The sequence below is a fragment of the Mastigoproctus giganteus genome, chromosome 1 (genome assembly GCF_048544385.1).
Source record: "Mastigoproctus giganteus isolate SK-2022 chromosome 1, ASM4854438v1, whole genome shotgun sequence".
NCBI lineage: Eukaryota > Metazoa > Arthropoda > Arachnida > Uropygi > Thelyphonidae > Mastigoproctus > Mastigoproctus giganteus.
In genome coordinates, this window is record NC_143575.1 from 33,211,407 (window position 1) to 33,232,038 (window position 20,632).

At 36.3% G+C, this 20,632-nt stretch overlaps 1 protein-coding gene across 4 annotated transcripts in view; it reads right to left on the reverse strand.

Annotated features, from left to right (window-relative positions):
- LOC150090693 (ATP-dependent translocase ABCB1-like) overlaps nt 1-20,632 on the reverse strand; it is a 390,895-nt gene that overhangs the window by 85,122 nt on the left and 285,141 nt on the right. For all 4 annotated transcript variants that reach the window (XM_090372299.1, XM_090372310.1, XM_090372292.1 and 1 more), the window contains 2 exons: nt 19,472-19,618; nt 8,247-8,399 (listed from right to left, as the gene is read on the reverse strand). In XM_090372299.1, the coding sequence (XP_090228425.1) occupies nt 8,247-8,399; nt 19,472-19,618 (300 nt within the window). The remainder of the gene's footprint in view (nt 1-8,246; nt 8,400-19,471; nt 19,619-20,632) is intronic.

A 20,632-nucleotide genomic window follows, 5' to 3' on the forward strand; every position in this document is an offset into this window, starting at 1 on the left:
GCTACGAGTTTACACGTTTGAGCCAAAACATTATGACCACCTACCTAATATGATGCTGGTCCTCCACGTGCAGCCAAAACAGCTCATACCTCATACAAGATTTCTAAATGTGTCTTGTGATATCTGGTAGCAACACGTAACCAGCAGATCCTTTTAACTCCTGTAAGGTCTGTGGTTGAGACACCGCAGATCGAAGTTGCTGTTCCAACACAAACCACAGATGCTCGATGGGATTCATGTCTGGGGAATTTAGAGGCTAGGGCAATACCTGTAAGTCTTCATCATGTTCTGCGAACCAGTCTCGAACAATCTTGGTGGTTTGGCATGGTGCATTGTCCTGGTGAAAGATGGCACTCACTGCCAGAGGAGATCACCGTTGACATAAAAGGGTATACCTGGTCAGCAATTATGTTTAGGTAGGTGGTAGCTAGGTGGCACATGGATGACTGGGCCCAAGGTATCACCAAAAGCATGACACCGCTGCTACCAGCTTGTTTCCGTCCCATGGTGCATCCAGGTGCCATGCCATCACTTCCCCAGGTAAACGACACACACGTACCCAGCCATCCACATGATGCAACAGGAAATGTGGTTCACCAGACCAGATGACCTTCTTCCAATCACTCAATGCTCGCGTGCCCATTGTAGGCGCTGTCATCGGTGGACCATGGTTAGCATGGGCACTCGGAATGGCCTACGGCTATGCAGCCCCATTTTCAGAAGGGCTCGATGTACTGTGTGTTGTGACACATTACTCCTGTCACCAGCATTCCAATTACTGGCGAGCTGTGCCACAGTCACCCTTCTGTTGCCATGTACCATCTGGGAGAACCTTGAGCATCGATGAGCCATGGTCATCCAACACCTCACTATCAGTTCATGGATTTTCCCTCCTCGGACCACTTTCGGTAGGTACTAACCACAGTTGACTGTGAGCATCCCACCAGCCATTCCGTTTCGGATATGCTCTGACCCAGTCGTCTGGCCATTACAATTTGGCCTTTATCAAACTCGCTTAAGTCCAATACCTTTCCCATTTGAAGAACAAAATTAACACTGATTAATGGAACTCATGTATCAGGTGTTTTTTATACCATGTCCTGATCCACACACGCACTGTAGTTCACCTGCAGTTGCTTCGATTTGCATAACGTCTAGCTGGTCATAATGTTTTGGCTCATCGGTGTATATTATGACCTTTGATGTGATTGAACTTTCCAGTGCGAAGTGGTTTCTCCATCAAGAAAATGGCAGGCCCCATACAGCTAATATTGGTTCTTGTTCTCATTTCAAGGTGAAATTACATCATCATTTAATTTTCCTCTTCTAAAATCCACAGTGCCATATAAATACAAGGTATAATCAAAGTTCAGGGACTGGCTTTTATCTTGAAATTGTGGCATTGTAGAAAGTTAAAACTTGCTGCAACATGTTCAGTGACTCAACTTGACATGTAAAGCAAGAATTACCTGTTCATCTATAGTCAGTCCAAATTTCGGAGCACATCAAATAGATGTGTTTTGCTACACATTAAAATGAGTGAATTTATTGAGCAGCAAATTTGCATAAATTTTATTTTTCAAATTAGGGAAAAGTAACACAAACTGAAGAAAAGTTTAAAAACAGTTTAGGAGAAGTTACATGTTATTCAAAGACTTTTTGGTTTTCAAAGTTTAAAGAGGGGCTGCTCTGCTCTGCTTGTCCATCGAAAATGGTTCCTACTCTGGCTCCTTCAACTTCAAAAATCAATGATTCAATTGTTTATGATATGATCAAAGTGATCAATGTTTAGCTACCTGCAAAGTTGCTAGTGAAATCAGTATTTTTTGTGGGACACATCAGTTAATTTTAACACAAGATTTGGAAATGTGACTTGTTTCAACCAAGTTTGTGCTTCACATCCTCAATGATCATCGCAAAAAGCAGTAAGTTCTTGCATCTCAGGCTTTTTGTTATGCTGCAGCTGTACTCCTGCTGCTTCAGACCCACACCACGTTTCTTCTATCATTGCTGTTGATGAATTTTGGATGTATGACTGTGGCCTGGAAACAAAAGTCCAGTCTCTCAATGGAAGACTATCTTCTACAAGGCCCAGAAATGCATGACAATCCCAATCAAATGCGAAGATCATGCTTATCTATTTTCTGATTCACAGAGAATTATTCATTATGAATTTGTCCTATCTGGTCAAATGATAAACAAGGGATACTACAGAACAGTTCTGTGGTAATTATGCAATATTCTTTGGAGAAAATAGCCAGAAAAGTAGGCCTCGGGGAATTACTGCTTGGAACGTGACTGACTGTGATACATTGCATTTTCCATTCAAGAATTTCTTGCGAAGCACCCCATCACTGTGGTCCTCCTCCAATCTTGCAATTTAGCCCCCCTGCATTTTTTCCTAACCTTATATTGCGGTTTGAAAGATCACTGATTTGCAACAACTCAAGAAATTATTCACAATTCCAGAAGAAGTCTATCGGGAATTCTTTCAGAAGCTGACACAGGAGCGGAATCAACGTGTACTTTCAAGGAGACTACTTTAAAGGAGTTGTTCCATCAAATAGCTAGTAAGCTTCATAAGTTCCCAAATTATGGTTCAGTCACAAAATATTTTCTTCACACCTTATATCTGAATCAGATTACCCCGAGCTGCCTAGTTTTTAATTTCTGTAATCCACATTGTGTGGTCTTTTCTTCATATTCATATTTGCATCCCTTTGCTATTCTCAACAGATGAACCACCCAATTTTGGAACCTCTGAAGGAGCTTGATGACTTTTCTTAGGTGCAGCCCTCATTAATAATGGAGCTATAACCTCATTCTGTCTAGATGCAAACATATGATAAATAATTAATAAGGTACCCTCCTAACCATATGTTAACTGCTAATCTTCATAGCTGATTGTACAAGAAGGTTGGCATGTACATTTACAGTTCTATCCATCTAGTGTCTAAGTTATTCTCAGGTTATTTCCTAAATGCAGAATCTTACATTTATCAGCATTAAAATGTAACTGCCATTTCACCATCCATCCATGAAGACAGTTAAAACAGAAGATGTAGGATAGACATGTGGAAATTTGCCTTTAGCCAGCGGGTGGTTGGTTGGTGGAACAGACTTCCATCCCTTGTCGTGGAAGTTGATAGCCTAAATAAGTTTAAGGCTCAGCTGGACAGGTATTTCGAACGAACAGAGGGGTGAAGTGGAAGTGGGGGGGGGGTTTGGTTTTTTTTTGGCTGATGCTGCATAAGCTTGCTTTCTTGCATCAAATGCCTCTACTAATGCTAATGCTAAATTATTCCAAAAATGTTCAACCTGACTTGCAGAGGTTGGAATACAGCCTTTCTAAACATGCTGACATCCTTTTATCTGCTCTTACAATTTAGTAGTCACTTTCCAGTAGCCAGAAAGAGCTTTCTGTCTCCTAACTTCTCAACTGATGCTGGAGTACCATAAGGTTCTCTCCTAAATATTAATGACTTTCCACTAAACTTACACTAATTATATTAATAATTAGTGTAAATCTCATCCACAGTTTGTTAATGATAGTACTGCATTCACATTTTAGTTCAATAAATTCTGCTCTGCTCTGTACAAACAATCATCTGCCAGTATCTCATATACTGTCACATCAAATGGATGCAAGGGATTTGGTGCAGACAAGTCTGTGTATGACAATTCAGTTCATGATGATTTAAAGCAAACATCAATTCATTGTACAAGCAACAATTAGGTGTACCGCACAAAGACCAGAAGTAAAGAAAGCAAATGATGAAGACTGCTGTTTATTTATTAATGGAATACTGCTGAGGACTATACACCTTAGTAGCATAGGTAAGTTGAGAATTGGAAAGACAATAATTCTGTTGTCACAGAATTAGAAAGAAAAGTCTGTTGTAACTTTTGTTGAGTAATTAAATTTTGTTTTGTTGGTAGTTAAAAGTTTTTTCAGCAATATAATTTCTGTAATACTTTGTTAATTTAAATTCTGCAGTATATTGTAGGTTTAAACTTGCAAATTTGGAAAGCTTACAGCTTTCCAAATTAATAAAAATATTCAAATAGCCTTTTTTTTTTTTTTTTTTTTTTGTTGCGAACTTCGTAACTTTCACTCAGTAGCTTAAATTTAACTTCTTTAGTGGTTCAATTTTCGTCAACAGTTTAATTACTGAAATATTTAGTTAAAATAAATTATCTTTGTTAAGTTCAAATTTTACTTAAAAATTGGTTGCTACAAGATCCACTTACAATACAAAAAAATCCAAAGGACATCAGGATTCAAACGGAAATGCCTGCAGGCATTTTGAGGTGTGACTTCAAAGAAATGCTTCTTAAGAAAAGCAGCCTGAGCACAAAAAGAGCTTTTCCGAGTCTGAAGTTATGTCTGCCAGCATAGAATCTGTGTGGCACAAGATAGTTGGAAGAAAAGGTATAACAAGAGTGAGAGTAATCTACAGACTGGAAGATTATGAAGAGCACGACAAAAGTCTCTACATGCAGATGGAATGAGCAAGTAACCATGAATGTCTTATTCTGGGTGACTTTAATCTGCTCCATATTCTGGGATTGAAATTCACTATGGGAAAAAATAACTTATCTAGTTTATTTTTTTAAATAAACTAGATAATTATTACTGGCTTCAGCATTAGAGAAAGTACTAGGAGTGAGAATATTCTTGACCTCATCATTACTAAAAAATCAGATGACATCACAGGGTTTAAAGTATACGAACCATTCTCAGGAAGTGATCATGCTATCATCAACTGGAAGATGAAGAAAGATGTTGCAGTAGTTAAGGTAAAGGCATGGATTTTAACTTCAGAAGAGGGGACTTTGAGAGTTTTATGGCATCTAGGAATTGGGAGAATTGCCAAGGAAGGCAAATACATTTGAAATATGGAACACTTTTAAAGCAAAAATCACAGAAGCCATAAACACATACATACCATTAAGAAAATATTGCAGGAGGATGCTGAAATGGATGACTGTAGAGCTGGCTGGTCAAATAGAGAAGAAAAAGACAGCATGGGCTTGTTACAGAGCAATGAAAAGTACCGAAGCCTATAGCTACAAATTGATCTGTAATTGTACCACAAATAAGGTGAGGGAAGCCAAAGCTGTGTATGAGAAAGCATTGGCTAAGAGAGCAAATAATGGGGACAAAGAATTTTTCATGTATGTGAATACAAAAAAGAAGAAAGCTAATAAGATTGGACCCTTGTGCACTGGTTGTTGGAAATTCTTAGATAACCCAGCTGATGTTGCAGATGAATTAAATAGGTACTTTGCATCAGTCTTTACTGATGAAAGACCTTCATGCTGAGAAGAGGCTGTGCAAGGGAGGCTGAGCAATATGAAATTAGTGATCTCGTAATTACAGATGATTGTATATTAGAAAAACTTCTGAGCATAAAGGCAAGTAAAACTCTCGGAGTTGATGGCACATACCTGGTAGTTTTGAGGGAGACTGCCAGAGAGTGTACTGAACCACTAAGGTTAATTATTAGGGCATTTTTGGACTCGGGAAGATTCCTAAGATTTCTTTGGATTGGAGAAGTGCCAATGTATCTCCAATTGCAAAAGCTGTTGTAAGAGTGAAGTTGGGAACTACAGACCAGTTAGTCTGTCTTCAGCAGTAGGAAAAATCTTAGAGGCAATGATTAAGAGTGAAATCTAGGAACCTATAGATAGATGTGGCATTCTAAAGGGCCCACAATATGATTTTGTTAAGGAAAAATCATGTTTAACTAATTTAATAAGCTATTTTGACACCATTATTCATGAGCTAGATGTTGGGAACAATTTTGACAGAGTTTATTTGGATTTTAGCAAAGTATTTGACTCAATCCCTCATGAGAGGTTACTGTCTAAGCTTGAACAGGTTGGGATTACTGGTAAGACTCTAAGATGGATCGTTGGGTGGCTGTAGGGCAGGAAGCAGACGGTTGTGATTAATGGATATTCTTCAGATTGGTGTAATATCAGGAGTGGGGTCCCTTAAAGATCAGTTCTTGGACCACTGTTGTTTCTTATTTTTGTAAATGACATTGACGAAGGGATAGAAGGCTTTATATCAAAATTTGTAAATAACGTAAAGATTGGCAGAGTCATTAATGAAAATGATCAGTGTCAAGGAATGCTCCTTCAGGATAACTTGAACAGACTTCAAAAACGGCCAGAGAAGTGGTAGCTACGTTTTAATGCAGCCAAATGTAAGGTCTTACATTTAGGGAATAGCAATCCCAGAATAAATTATTCACTTGGTGGAGTTGAATTAAAAACAGTGGAAAAAGAAAAGGATCTGGGAGTTACAATACAAACAGATATGAAGTTTTCTGAACAGTGTAAACAGGCAGCCGGAATGTTGCCTCGATAATTTATTGAACGTTATCCTGTAGAGATAGGAAGGTCATAATCCCCACCGTATAAGGCAATTTTAAGACCACATTTGCAATACTGTGTTCAACTATGGAGACTTCATCTGAAAAAAAGATATTGAGCTTCTTGAAAGGGTCAAAAGACAGGTAACTCAAATGGTGAGATTGGAAGAAGGACAACCATATAAGGAAAGACTCTGATTATGTGGGTTACAGAGATTGGCAACCAGATATCTCAGAGGTGACTTGATTGAGGATTATAAGGCTTTGAGTGGGATTAGTAAAATTAATGAAGGCAAAATTTTCACTGTTATAAAAAATTTCAGAACTAGGGGCCATAAATTCAAATTACAGGGGTTGAAGTTGTATTAGATTGTGGGAAATTTTCTTTTAGTCAGCAAGTTGTTGATTGTTGGAACAAGTCACCCTCACAGGTAGTTGAGACTGACAGTTTGAATAAAACCATAGGTCAACTGTACAGTTTCTTATTTTTCTTATATATTTTTTTTTTGGTCCAATGCTGGAAATGCCTATGGCTTCCTTACACTATGTGGCAAATACTATTACTAAGACAAGGAAATAAATGAAGATCCCTTTCTGTTTGTTTATATATATATATTGTTTGTTTTTTAAATTAATTAATTATGAATAAAAAAAGTGGGCATAATGGGCAAAGCACAGCTTGACAGTTTCCTATGAGACTGGAAAGCTAGGCTACGGTAAAAGATTAAAAAAAAAATAAGAGTAAACAAGTAGTAAAATTTAAAATAAGATGAAATCTAAACATATTTTATACACATGAAATATATATAAAAATAAATAATTAATTAAGAGATCAGTAACAAATTTTAAAAAATTAAAAAAATTATAACATCATCATTATTGATATAATTAGTGTAAACAAATTATCACTGTCAATGTCTTCAGGGGGCTGCAGCTTTAATAATCTACCTGGGATGACAGCATTTTGTACTGCCATACAAATGCAAACACATCCAAAAAAATACAAGATAAATAGCAAAAAAGCTAGCAGTATACTATGAATTAGTACATCACTGAAAACTAATGGCAGATTAAACATATCAAACATGTTCTTTAGAAATTCCTAAAGTTAAAGTAATATCTCGTTGTTTGATCTAGTAAGCACTACAAACAAGTTCATGTGCTTTTTTGTCAGTTGACATCACCATTACATTTTCACTCATAAAACCAACTGATGAACAGTTCTGCAGTGCCGACCAGGCTAGCCAGGTGGATAAAGTGCCTGCCTGGCAACCCAAAAGTCGAGGGTTCGAATCCTGCCTCAGGCTTAGATCACAGTAAAATACAAAAACTTTGGGAGGTGCATTATAGCCACAGAAAGTTCTGCAGTGACATCAACAGTTTAACTCTTATACATGTTTAATAATCATCAATGACTAAACAGATTTAACATTTTTAGGAGTTTTGTTGTTTAAATTGCACATTCAAAGTTGCTTCTATTTAAAACAGCATAACTTATAAATGAAGAACCACACAGAAGCATTACTGCACACATACTAACTAGAAACTATTAGTTACATAGAGAGTTTAGTTGGAACTTACTGCACCTGCTAATGCTGAAGTTATGAACAGAAATATACAAAATAACTACAAAGTATAAGGACTTTGTGATGACTAGAAAAACTTCCTACCCTGGAAACTAGAGATGTTCCAAAAATGACTTTCTTGGAACTTGTTTCCTAGTGCAGTGCACATAATTTTTTTGAATTTCTTTATTAATACAAAAATTTTATATAGTAATTATTCTAAAATTATTCTTTATTTAAAATCTAGTTGCTTGCGCTGAAATTAAGGTATTTTTAAGGTATTAGAGAACTTACTTACAGCTAAGATTTCTCCAAACAATACACCATAAGTAGGAAAAGTTAGTCCCATAATTATAGAAGAAAAACAACCAACTAAAACAAATGGCCACTCTGGAAGTGCAATCTTTAAAAGTCGTAGTGATGGTGGACTAGCCTCAGTAGTTTCTTCTTCCTTATCAACAAAAATAATAAAAAAAATAGGACTTTTATTATATATAAATATATACAAGGCGATTATTTTATTCACTAAACAAATTTATTTTAACATATATTTTTAAACCATGTAGTCTTAGTTTAAAATTTTAAAAGAAACCAGGTGTACATTTGAAACCAACAATAATCATAAGTATGCTGCTACAACAATACCAGAATATAGGTAGGCCTGAAAAGTGGTAAATAAGGATGAACATTCACAAATACAAGATACTACACATGGGTACAATAATCCCAGGATAACGTACCAATCGAGTAGTACCACACTGAAAGTGGTGCAAAATGAAAAAGACCTAGATATAATCATATAGTTCAACACAAAATTCTCTGAGCATGTGATCTTCATGATAGCACAGGAGGTTCTGTCAAATATACAGGAATTCTGATAGAAGGTAAGAGGTAATTATCCCACTATATAAGACAATGGTCAGGTTGCATCCTGAGTGCTGTAAAAAGGTCTGGAAGCTTCACTTTGAAATATGTACAGATAAGAACAAAAAGATTGGTCAGGGACACAAGGATTTTCTTACAAAAAAAAAAAAAAAAAAAAAAAATGAGTTGCGTAAACTGCAGCATCTGGAAACCAGGCATATGCAAAGAGACCTAATTTAAGGGTTTAAGGCTTTAAATAGATTGAGTAGACTAAATGCTGATAACATTCTAGAATAACACACACAAGTGGGAATAAATTCAATTTAAAAAGGATGACTGCAGGATAGATATGCAAAAATTTGCTTTCAGCCAGAGTAATTGAGTGTTGGAACAAAAAAAAAAAAAAAAAAAATCTTGTTGTTGCAGAAATGGGTAGTTTGAATAAATTTAATAAAGATACAAGTTATTAGAAGAGATGGACAAATGAAGTGGATAGTTTTATCTGGTTGAAGTTGTGTAAGCTTGCTTCCTTTCATCATTCTACCTACATCATTCTATATACTATTAATGGAGGTTTTGCTTGTACAGTAATACCCCAAAGTTATGCAATAGGTGGGTCCGACGAAAATCACTTAAGTCGAATTCGCATAAGTCGGGGTACAACTTTGCATATAAATACATATAAATTTTGTTTAATTGGGACCAAGGACTAACAAAAACACTAGTTTAGAAGAAAAATATTTAATAAAATTGCAGTTCTTTATACATATTAATACAAAATATGTATTAAAAAAAATAAATGAGTTACGTAAAAAAAGTTATTTCGATGTCGATGGCTTCATAAAATCTAACAAATTCGTCTGATGACATAGCGCCTTCTTTTTTTCATGCAGAATTTCTTCGTAGCAGGCTAATCATTTTTTTTATTCTTTGCTTTGTAGCTATAACATGTTCTTCATTGGAATCTATGTTTTCTAAAATTTTTAAACCCTTTTCAATTGAGCTGAGACCTTCTGTCAAGCTTACAATTGTCATGTGCTTTTCTGGTGGAACTGGGTCTGAAGTGTCAGATACTTCAGTGACGTTTTGCTCACACATCTCTATGAGCTCATTCATTGTCAGCTCCTGACTATGTGAATCCAATAGCTCGTTGACATCATCACCATTGACTTCCAAATCTAATTTCCTGGCAAGATTAACAACTTCTTCTATCACATGAGCAACATGATCAGTTTCTAGCGCTGTTTTCATCTCGGTTTTGAAAAAAAAAAAATGGACAAAGTTTCTTCCAGACACCATTCAATGTTTTTTGTGAATTTCATCCCAAGATTCTTCAATGATTCTTACGGCATCTAAAACATTGAATTGTTTCTAAAAGTCTTTAACAGATATCTCACTATTTCATCTCATAGCTTCATTCAGATGTGCAAACGAACGCCTCGTGTAGTAAGCCTTGAATGTTTTGACGACTCCCTGGTCCATCAGTTGAAGCAAGCTGGTTGTGTTTGGAGGCAAAAACACAACTTTCACACGTGTGTCGAAATTAATTAGGGTGGCAGGAGGGTGACCGGGTGCATTGTCAATAAGAAGCATCACTTTAAATGGAATCTGTTTAGACTTGCAATAACGTTCGACTTCGGGTATGAAGTGGTGACCAAACCAGTCCTCAAAAATGGAAGCTGTCACCCAAGCTTTATGATTTGACTTCCAAATCACTGGTAAGCTAATTTTAGATATATTTTTTAAAACTCTTGGGTTTTTGGAGTGATAAATTAAGAGAGGTTTTAACTTGCAGTCACCAGCTGCATTTCCGCCAACCATCACTGTCAATCAGTCTTTGGAAACCTTAAAGCCTGGAAAGTTTTTTTCTTCACGAGCGATAAAAGTTCTTTTAAGCATCTTCTTCCAGAACAGGCCAGTCTCATCCATGTTAAATACAGTTTCACTGCTATAGTCACCTTCTTCTATAATAGCCTTGAGTGTCTCAGGAAAAGAAGACGCAGCTTCTTTATCGGCACTTGCCGGCTCTCCACTCTCAGCGATACTGTGCCAATTACAGCGAGTTTTAAATCGGTTGAACCAACCGTTACTAGCTACAAAGTTTTCATCCTTGCCCGCCTCCCCAGCTTCTTCTTTCAACCTCTCAAAAATCAGCTTAGCTTGATAGCACACAGTGTTCTGATCAACTGGACAATTCTTCACTTTTACTTAATTATCACACCATAATTTCAGCATTGTTTCCATCTCAGCAATAATACCATGACGTTTACGAATTATGCTTGAGTTCAGGGATTGAGCATTTTTCACCGCTTCGAGAATTCTTTCTTTTATGATTGTTCTTACTGTGGCTTCTGGTAGCTCAAACTTCTTTGCCAATTCACAAATTTTCATTCTGCTATCAAAATCCTTGATAATGTTAAGTTTACATTCCAAAGATATCGTTTTCCTTTTCTTAGTAGGTGCAGGAGAATCAGATTTAGGGTAAAGTAAAGGGTTTAGAAAACATATAACAAAACAATCTTAACTTTCATCGTAATTGTGGAGCAATGATAAAGATATTTATCATCGCTCCACAATGTTTGCTGTTGGGTGATGAGACTCTCCTCAATTGGAACTGCTTCGCTTATGTCAAATAGCTGGACTTGTGTATTTTCTTGCGTTTTATATGCACATTTATACAATGATAGTCATCAGTCTCTCTTGGCAAGCGTGGACCATCGTATTGACTGAAACAGGCATACTGATCACTTGACCCAGAATGCCGTATTGTCCATATGCATGTCTCAGGCACCTTATTTGCATGAACGGTAAGCAAGAAGAAATAAGCCTCTCTGTCACTAAATCCAACTTTGGTAAATGCGAATTTCTGGGTAGTCAAAGCCGTTCGACTTACATAGCACTGGAATGGTGTAGTTCTCAAGTGATTCTCTTACACAATAATCCCATTGACATGAACACTGGGAAATGCAGTGTGCATCAATGTTAGCAGGATACTTAATGATTTTGTAATAACTGAGAGCAAAGTGGAGGAGAAATTGTTGAAGTTAAACATAAGAAAAGCACCTGGGGTGGATGGGATCTATCCAGTTATATTAAAGGAGGCGGCAAAGCAACTAAGCAAACCCTTAGCAATAATTATGAGAGCATCCTTGGACTCAGGGGAGGTTCCCATGGACTGGAGATGTGCAAATGTATCCCCAGTTCACAAAGGGGGATCGAAGGGTGACATGAATAATTACAGACCAGTTAGTTTACCTTTTGTTCTGGGTAAAATAATGGAGTCGCTGGTTAAAGATGCATTGCAGGATCATTTAGACAAGACTGCAGCAATAATTCAGACACAGCATGGGTTTGTTAAGGGAAAGTCTTGTCTGACAAATTTGACAGGATATTATTATGTGGCTACAAAGGAACTGAATGCAAAAAATAATTTTGATATCATATATTTGGATTTCAGGAAAGCTTTTGACATGGTTGCGCATGAAAGACTATTGTACAAATTGGAGCAGAATGGTATTAAGGGTAAGTTGCCACAATGGATAAAAGGATGGTTAAGTGGGAGAAGACAGAAGATGGTAATCAATGGGTGCTGCTCTTCATGGACTAATGTTATTAGTGGAGTCCCACAGGGTTCAGTGTTGGTTCCACTGTTGTTTTTTATATTTATCAATGATATTGATGAAGGTATATCAGGCTTAATGTTGAAGTTTGCAGATGATACAAAGGTTGGCAGGGTTGTTAATGACAGTCATGGCAGTGTGCTACTGCAACAGGATCTAGATAATTTGGGCAGATGGGCTAAGAAGTGGCAACTGAAGTTTAACCTTGACAAATGCAAAGTACTGCATATGGGCAGAAGTAACCCCAGAGAAACGTACCAACTGTGTGGTACTACACTTAAGGTGGTAGAAAATGAAAAAGACCTGGGAGTAATTGTGCAGTCAGATATGAAGTTTTCTGAGCAATGCAGACAGGCTGCCAGGGCAGGTCATGGGGTTTTGTCAATGATATATAGGAATTTTGCTATCAGGGAAAAGGAGGTGATTATCCCTCTGTATAAGGCAATGGTCAGGCCACGTCTTGAGTACTGCGTACAGGTCTGGAGGCCTCATTTTAGAAAGGATGTAGATTTACTTGAGCATGTACAGAGAAGGCCAACAAGATTGGTGAGAGGAATGAAGGGATCCTCTTACCAAGAGAGGCTTAAGTTCTGCAAATTGCAGTGGCTGGAGACTAGGCACCTGCGTGGTGATCTGATTGAGGTGTATAAAGCCTTGAATGGGTTAAGCACACTGAATTCTGATGGGATCCTTCCACTTATTCAAATTACGAACCTAAGGGGGCATAAATTCCAATTAAGAAAGGACAGATGTAGAATAGATATGTGGAAATTTGCCTTTAGCCAGCGGGTGGTTAATTGCTGAAACAAACTTCCATCTGTCATTGTGGAAGTTGATAAGTTGAATAAATTTAAGGAGGAACTGGACAGGCATTTGGAGGGAATGGTGTGATTTTTTTTTTTTTTTTTTTGGCTGATGTTGCAAGCTCATACACTTGCTTTCATCACATGCCACTACTACTACATCTTTAGCAGTTGGTTTCTTTGTGTCATTTTTGAACAAATGTAGCATACAGAACAGAAATCATTTTTCATAAATATCTTTTCAAACTCTCGGTGGGCATTCTTATGTAAATAGTAGTCTGTATACAGAAAAGGAGCTTGATCATCTGCTCTGCAATTGGAGAACTGTTCTGCTGTACATAATTAATATTCACTTTGGATACATTGTTGTTAGATGGAGTGGCATTTCTGGTTGAAGGCACTGCTAAATCCAACGCTCGATTTTCTGTTTGTCTTTTACACAATCTTGAAAGCCTTTGTTGTTCTTGCACACTCATTGCTATCTCCATCTTTATTTTCTTAGGTTGACTTGCTCGACACTCTCCGCACTTGACTTCTGCATCATTGAACAAATTACGCTTATTCAAATTACGAAGGCTATAGTGTGGCATTCAGTCCCTTTCACTATTCAGAAAATTACTGATGTGTAAACATCTAGGCACCTAACAATGGAATGTAATGAAACTGCAGATTGTAACAATATAAATACTTGTATTTGTGGCGCCTCCGTAGCCAGGAGCGGCAGTGTGTAGCATATGCTTCTTGATTAGACCGGGGTTCGAGTCTGTAACCACCAAATACGGAGGATGCGGAAAGGTCAGGGAATGACCACTGCATATCCCCGGAGATATGGCCTTAGTTGCTAATGCTCCTAAAAACCAAATAACAACAACAACAACAACAACAACTACTTGTATTTGTATTATTACAATCTGCATTTACAAATACTTGTATTGGAGCAGGTACGCCAGGGTACCTGCTCACCCACCAATGATAGGCCAACAAGCCTTGAAGTGGTGCTGTCTGGGTGGTTGTGCCCGCTGAGAATAAGTAAGAATACTCTTCTCTATTAGTGAAGCGTTGCTTACTCGAGGTAGTGCAATACATGGTAACTCGTTGTGAAGGTAGTTACAATATGAGAGACAATTAAATCAATGCCTTTGCACTACCATTGTAGTTTTTATTTTTTAGCTATCTATGGTGTATTTACACCGATATTTGATAATACTATAATACTTGTAAAAATCAGTATCTCATAACAGTCTGTAACTAACCCATACTTTATTCTTTAGTTCAATTAAACCCTTAACCTCTCTAGTCATCCACTTGAAAATTTTTCTTTTGGGAAACTTCTGCTAGAAGTTTCACAAAAGAATTTGCACTAGAACAAATGAATGATAGCCCCTCAATTCCTTGAATACTTCCCAAAATGAATTCATATTTAACAGCTTACAGTTGTCTCTCCAGTAGCAGAGGCCAAGAAATACCCTAATCGATTATAGCCGCCTCTCTTGAAATTGAAGTCCTCTCATCGTCCCTTGACCAAAGAAATCTCTTTGGATACTATCCATTTTATGACATTGTGATCACTATTCATTATTGGTTCCTTCATTGTCAAATTTTGGTTGTGGTTTGGATCCTTGGTGAGGTTATTATAATCCTTGGTACTTTCTCTGAATGTTGGATTAAATAACAACCATCCAGATGATTGTTATTTAACAGGTCTATAAGAGGTAGATCAAAGTCATCCATAACGAGGCAATCACACTTGGCTGCTCACTTTTGTTTCCTATAGAGATATTTGTTAAAATCCTCAAAATCATTTGGTCTGTAGTATACCAAACTATGGCCTCCATAGCTGAGTGGTCAGAAGTGGGATGCAATAGCACAAGCTCTTTGAGTAGACTGGGGTTCAAGCCCCTGACTGCTAAATACGGTCAATCAGCCAACCAGTGCTGGATCAGCATGGCAGATTAAGGTCAATTTACACCAACACGAATTGTTGAGCAGGCTTCCATCTTGCAGTGAATTGATAATGGCTGCAGTTTTATACCAAACTATCATGTTCCCTCTATCATATGTCATCATGTGCCAGAATCAAATTGACTGTGGCACTCTCATTACCTTGATTGTGGCACTCAGTACTCTGATTGTGAGATTCATTACCTTGTTTGTGACACCTAACTTACTACAATTAAATTTCTTCCAGATTACTTCATGCATGATGGTACTGTTCTTAACAACCTGTTGCCACTGGTTTTGGAGGCACCTCCATAGCCAGGTGGGAAGGAGCAACAGTGCATAGCACATGCTTCTTGATTAGACCGGGGTTCGAGCCCGTCACCACCAAATACGGAGGATGCAAACACCACATATTCCCGGAGCAATATGGCCTTAGTTGCTAATGCTCCTAAAAACCAAACAACAACTGGTTTTGGTAGAAACTTAAACAAAAGAGTTTTTGACTAAGTTAGAGCTAAACAAAATTGGATGTCCAGATATCTCAGGTTGGAGAAAAATTTAACTCTATTTTAACATGTTCACTTCTTAAGGTTGAAGTGTGTTGATGAGATACTTATTTTAAAACAAATTGTGGCAGTTTGTTATATTACTTATTATTCTGGTTTGAAGTCTGAACAAAATATTTTGTAAATAGGTTTACTAAAAGTTAAAATTATTATCGCTAGATTGCCCAAGAAAGGCACATCGCTGGATTTCTGTTGGCTAATTGTTCTTGGATTTCTCCTGGATGGAGTTGAACAAGTTGATTCTTGGCTGCCAGCTCTTCAGTCTTAACTAAAAATAACTGAACTGTTTGGGTTGCAAAGTTTTGCAATTATATCCTGAAATCATTGTAAGTAACTGTTAAAATTGTAAATTGAGATAAGTTTTTGTTCACTAGAACTTTCACTTCTAATTCTTTGAAAATGTGGCTGAAATCAATTGTCTTGGTGGGAAGAACTGAATGGTTAGATTGTTAAGGTTTTGGTGTTTAAATAATTAGTAGCTATTGATAAATTGGTAGCAAAAACTTGTTAAGCATTTTCTTTTCAAGACCGGGTTTTATTATGTTACTTGCTGTCTATAGGTTGTGGACTTGTAAATAATTTTCATTTGATACTGTCTGGTTGCTAGCTTTGCACTGCAGCTCTAATCAAATATGCCTAAGAAACTTAAGATTAGAGTTTAATTGTATTCACTGTACACTTTTTTTCTATAAACTATTGTATACTTTTCTCTTCTATTTCAGAGGATGTCTATTTCTTCTTCCCCTTACCTTCTATCCAACTTTCCCTTCCCTTCCAAATACCATACTTCTCACATTCATATCTCCGCTTCCTTTCTATAAACACTTTGGGACTTCCAGGGTTGCCTGATAGCCTCAGTAAGAGTCTCAGATAAAAAGTAGTCCCTGGCTGTGAAGTCGCCAGGTGCCGGCACTCAGCACAACAACACACTACACACCTATATAAGGCCAAGGCCGACACACTTGTCGGCCTTGGCCTTATGCCTTTTCAGATGCTACAGTGGCATATAAGAGAAACCTTGGAGACTGCAATTAAAACAAGCATACCTTGACCTTATCCCCTCCCTAGCCCTCCCGAACACACTGTACTCACTATAATTAAATTCTTCATCTCCTATCTCAGATGGCACTATGTCTCTTTTGGTCCTATTACATCAGCCTTGATTTTGACCTAGTCAAAAGCTCAAATTCATATAATTTATTTACAATACTTCTGTCATTAATATATAAATAATTTAAACTTTTGGGGAGGAAAGTGAGAAATTCAAGTACTCATTTTTATGAAATTTAAGGTATGCTTTACCAAGCAGCCTTTTAAACTCCAGTAAAACCTCATAAATTTGGCCTCCTCGGGACCCAGCTCATGCTGGATTTTTGAAAATTCCATTTTTTGAAGGTTATTCAAAAAGCCTAAGTATTCAGAGGTAACTTGTTATTTTTATTATCTAATACAGTAGCTCTGATCCCTATGATCTCCACAGGACAACAGTTTCCAGTATTAAGACAAAATGTTAACCCACACTGCCAAATGATGTGAGCCCCTGGCCGTTGGCCGTGATGGGACAATTGCAACTTTACTTAAATCTATATATGTATTAATCTAGTTGCAATAAAGATGTTCTCTCTCTCTCTCTCTCTCTCTCTCTCTCTCAAATTAGTCCAATGGGTAATACACTTGCCTAAGGAATAAAGGTCACAGGTCTGAATGCTGCCTCCAGTACAATAGTTGCAATTGTATTGTCCAATATTTTTTAAAATGAGGTATAAGTAGTAACAACATGATTTCAGCAATCAAATCAGCTTAAAAACTAACATACTACTTTGGTATTCAGTATTATTCTGTAAGCTGGCATTGAATGTATTGTAAAAATCAATAATTTTATACATTGTAAATACACAGTAACAATGACATACAGTCTAGGAAATTTGTAAAAGAGAAACGAAATTGGTCTTTGGAAATTATTAATGAAACATAATACATAAATCTGGCATATACAGGTTTTTTTTTTTTTTTTTTTTTTAAGTTTGAATAGCCTATTTTCCTTCTGCCCTTGTATGGTTGACTATCCTTGGAAAACTAGTAGAAAATACTGGATTTTTGATAATTTAAACTTTTCAAATGTCAGATTTTTTTAATTTCTATCTATCTACAAGACTATAAAACATTACATATTTTAATGGTAGTTAAAGTTACATATACGGAATTTTTTTCATGAGTAAATAATGCTATTGACGAAAGAAGTTATTTTTATAAATAATTTTATTGAAATAACTTCCCACAATTATGAATAATATAAACCTTAATATTGTATTTCAATAGAGGCAGAATTTAGCATCACAGTAAAAAACAAGAATATTTATAAGAATTTAAGAAAGACTAATGGATCAAAGAGCAGCTTTGTGTCAGTGCTGTGCACATGGAGTTTATGTTTCAGAATTTTAAGAATCTTATACTGTAAATTCCTAATTTACAAGATATTGATGCAATGCAAGTTCAGTTTTATATGAATTATGATTTTTTTATGTCCTGTTGCCTGATTTACATGAGCTTGGCTCACCTTCACATACATCCCTGACAACTGTCTATTTCCCTCAAAGCTTCCCAACCTTTCAAATGTAAAAGAAAGTGTGGTGCATCCCAACTGTGGATGATGTACACATCTGCTGTATAACAAAACATATGACAGCCATGTTTGTTATTGTGCTCAAGTCTTATGTCGTTAACTGCGATGCCCAATGATTTATTTTTATTTGCAATACACTTAGGTATATATGAGACAGCATGTAATTGTGTGGTGCAGTGAGTACAGTTATATCTGATAGACAGCATGCAATAAAACTTACACCTTTAAAAGTTCCAAAAGGGAGAGAGGGTAGGTAATATCCAGCATGGAAGTTAAGTTAAGCTTGAGATGATTAAGTACAGGTCAGCTATCACTAAACCGGCCACTGGTAATCTGGTTCCACCGCTGATTCGGACATAATTTCCACGAACGTAATTTCAAATTTCCCGGGTCGGCGCACCAACCTGCTGCTACTGTTTTGGTGGCATTGACTGCAGCATCAGCTGTTGGCACGAACTCGTAAACTCTGGCAAGCCATTCCCACTTGTATTTTTGCATTTATTATTATAACCTGCTCACATTTAACCCCAGCCATAGTTCCAATGCATAAAGGAAGTGCCTCTTTTGGTGTAGAGGGCAAATACCATACATTGTCCATAACAGATAAAGTTGAACTTCTGAAACAACTCTACAGCAGTATGCCTGTGAGAAGTTTAACTCTCCTTAATTGTAAATTCCAGCAATTTCTCTCAGTTCTTCTTATCTTAGTAATTTTCTTTTAGCCATTCCTTTTTAGATTTTTTTTTTTTTTACAACACACTTATACAAACTTGCGGAAAAACACAGCACAATATGATGGATAATACAGCAGCTAAAGAACTTGTTTTCACAAAATCTCTAACAATACTGACAAAACTTATTGCGATCTTTGAGAGTTTATTTTATCGTAATTAGTTTTATTGCAGTATCGAGTGTTATACTGCAATAAAGTTTTATCGTGTGCAATAAACTAATGACAAACGACCGTCATACATATGCCGTAATAGCGTCACACGTATGTGGGCAACACGGCTTCTCAAAAAATAAAGTAACCAACATATGTAGCCATGTTGGCCACATACATGCAACATAAAAAACTCATGACAATTTAAACACATTTAACTTACAGGGAGTTTGAATTTCGAATCGTCTTTGTAGCCAGACAGGGCATCACTTGAAGTAAAGGACAAACTGGGTTCAAAAGTTGGCCTGCCTAGTCCATCCTTTTGTTCATCAGCCAAGTCTTCCTGTGCTTCTTCTTCGGTTACTGTTTTCTGTAATACCAATAGAAAGCAGATTTATTTTGTTAATAGAGAAGGACCTATTTTAATCCTTAAGATTTTTTTAAAAGTATTTAAGTATCCTCAAGTTAGAAAATATTAATAGATAAGATGTAATAGTCAATGTGTAGATTGCCAGTCCTACAAGAAGTAGAAGATAGCAAAAATAAATAAGAAAAGATGAGTAGTAAAAGTTTCAGGAAGGTGAAAACTTTCTTACATATATGTTATATACATTTAAAGTAAAAATAAAATACCGCTAATGATTAAATAAGAAATAAATTATGGATACTAATAATGAGGCCATAGGGGAGGTATTAAATAGAAATTTTAATTTTACAAGGAAAAAAAGGTTAGGAAAGGAGGAATAACCTAAATATTTGTAGTAATACAAATTTGGTGAATAAGATTATTATTGCCATCATTTTCAAGGGACCACAGAGTTAAATTTATCCAGAACAAAATAGCTTTTGAGTTAATATGCAATGAATTTAGATTATCCTATTAAATGTACATCATAAAATTGTATTCCTCACAGATAAAAATAGAGAAAATTGTAAATCTACTTTCTATCTTAATGATTTTGAAAAAGCTGCCCTAACCATATTCTTTGCCTTTTCTCACCATACCTTTAAATTCCGTCTGTTTCATTATCTACCATATTTACATTTAATCAACTAATCTAAGATATAACATAAATTAAAATTTACAATTGCTTAATAAAGTACTGGGAATGCCCTTCATACTAATGCTGTTTCTATTTCAAAATATAAAGCCATATTTTTCTTGATATCATACGTTGGCTAGGGCACTTTTTATTTGTTGAAAGTTCAAAACACTTGCTGTCTCAGACAGAATGTGACAACAGTGGATCCATGAACAGGTGGCAGTAATAATCTATCCACTCAATTTATATTGATATTATCTCTCATTCTTTCCTAACCTTTTTGATTTTTACAATTAAAACTTCTGTTTAATATCTTGCATATGATATTATTAATATCCACA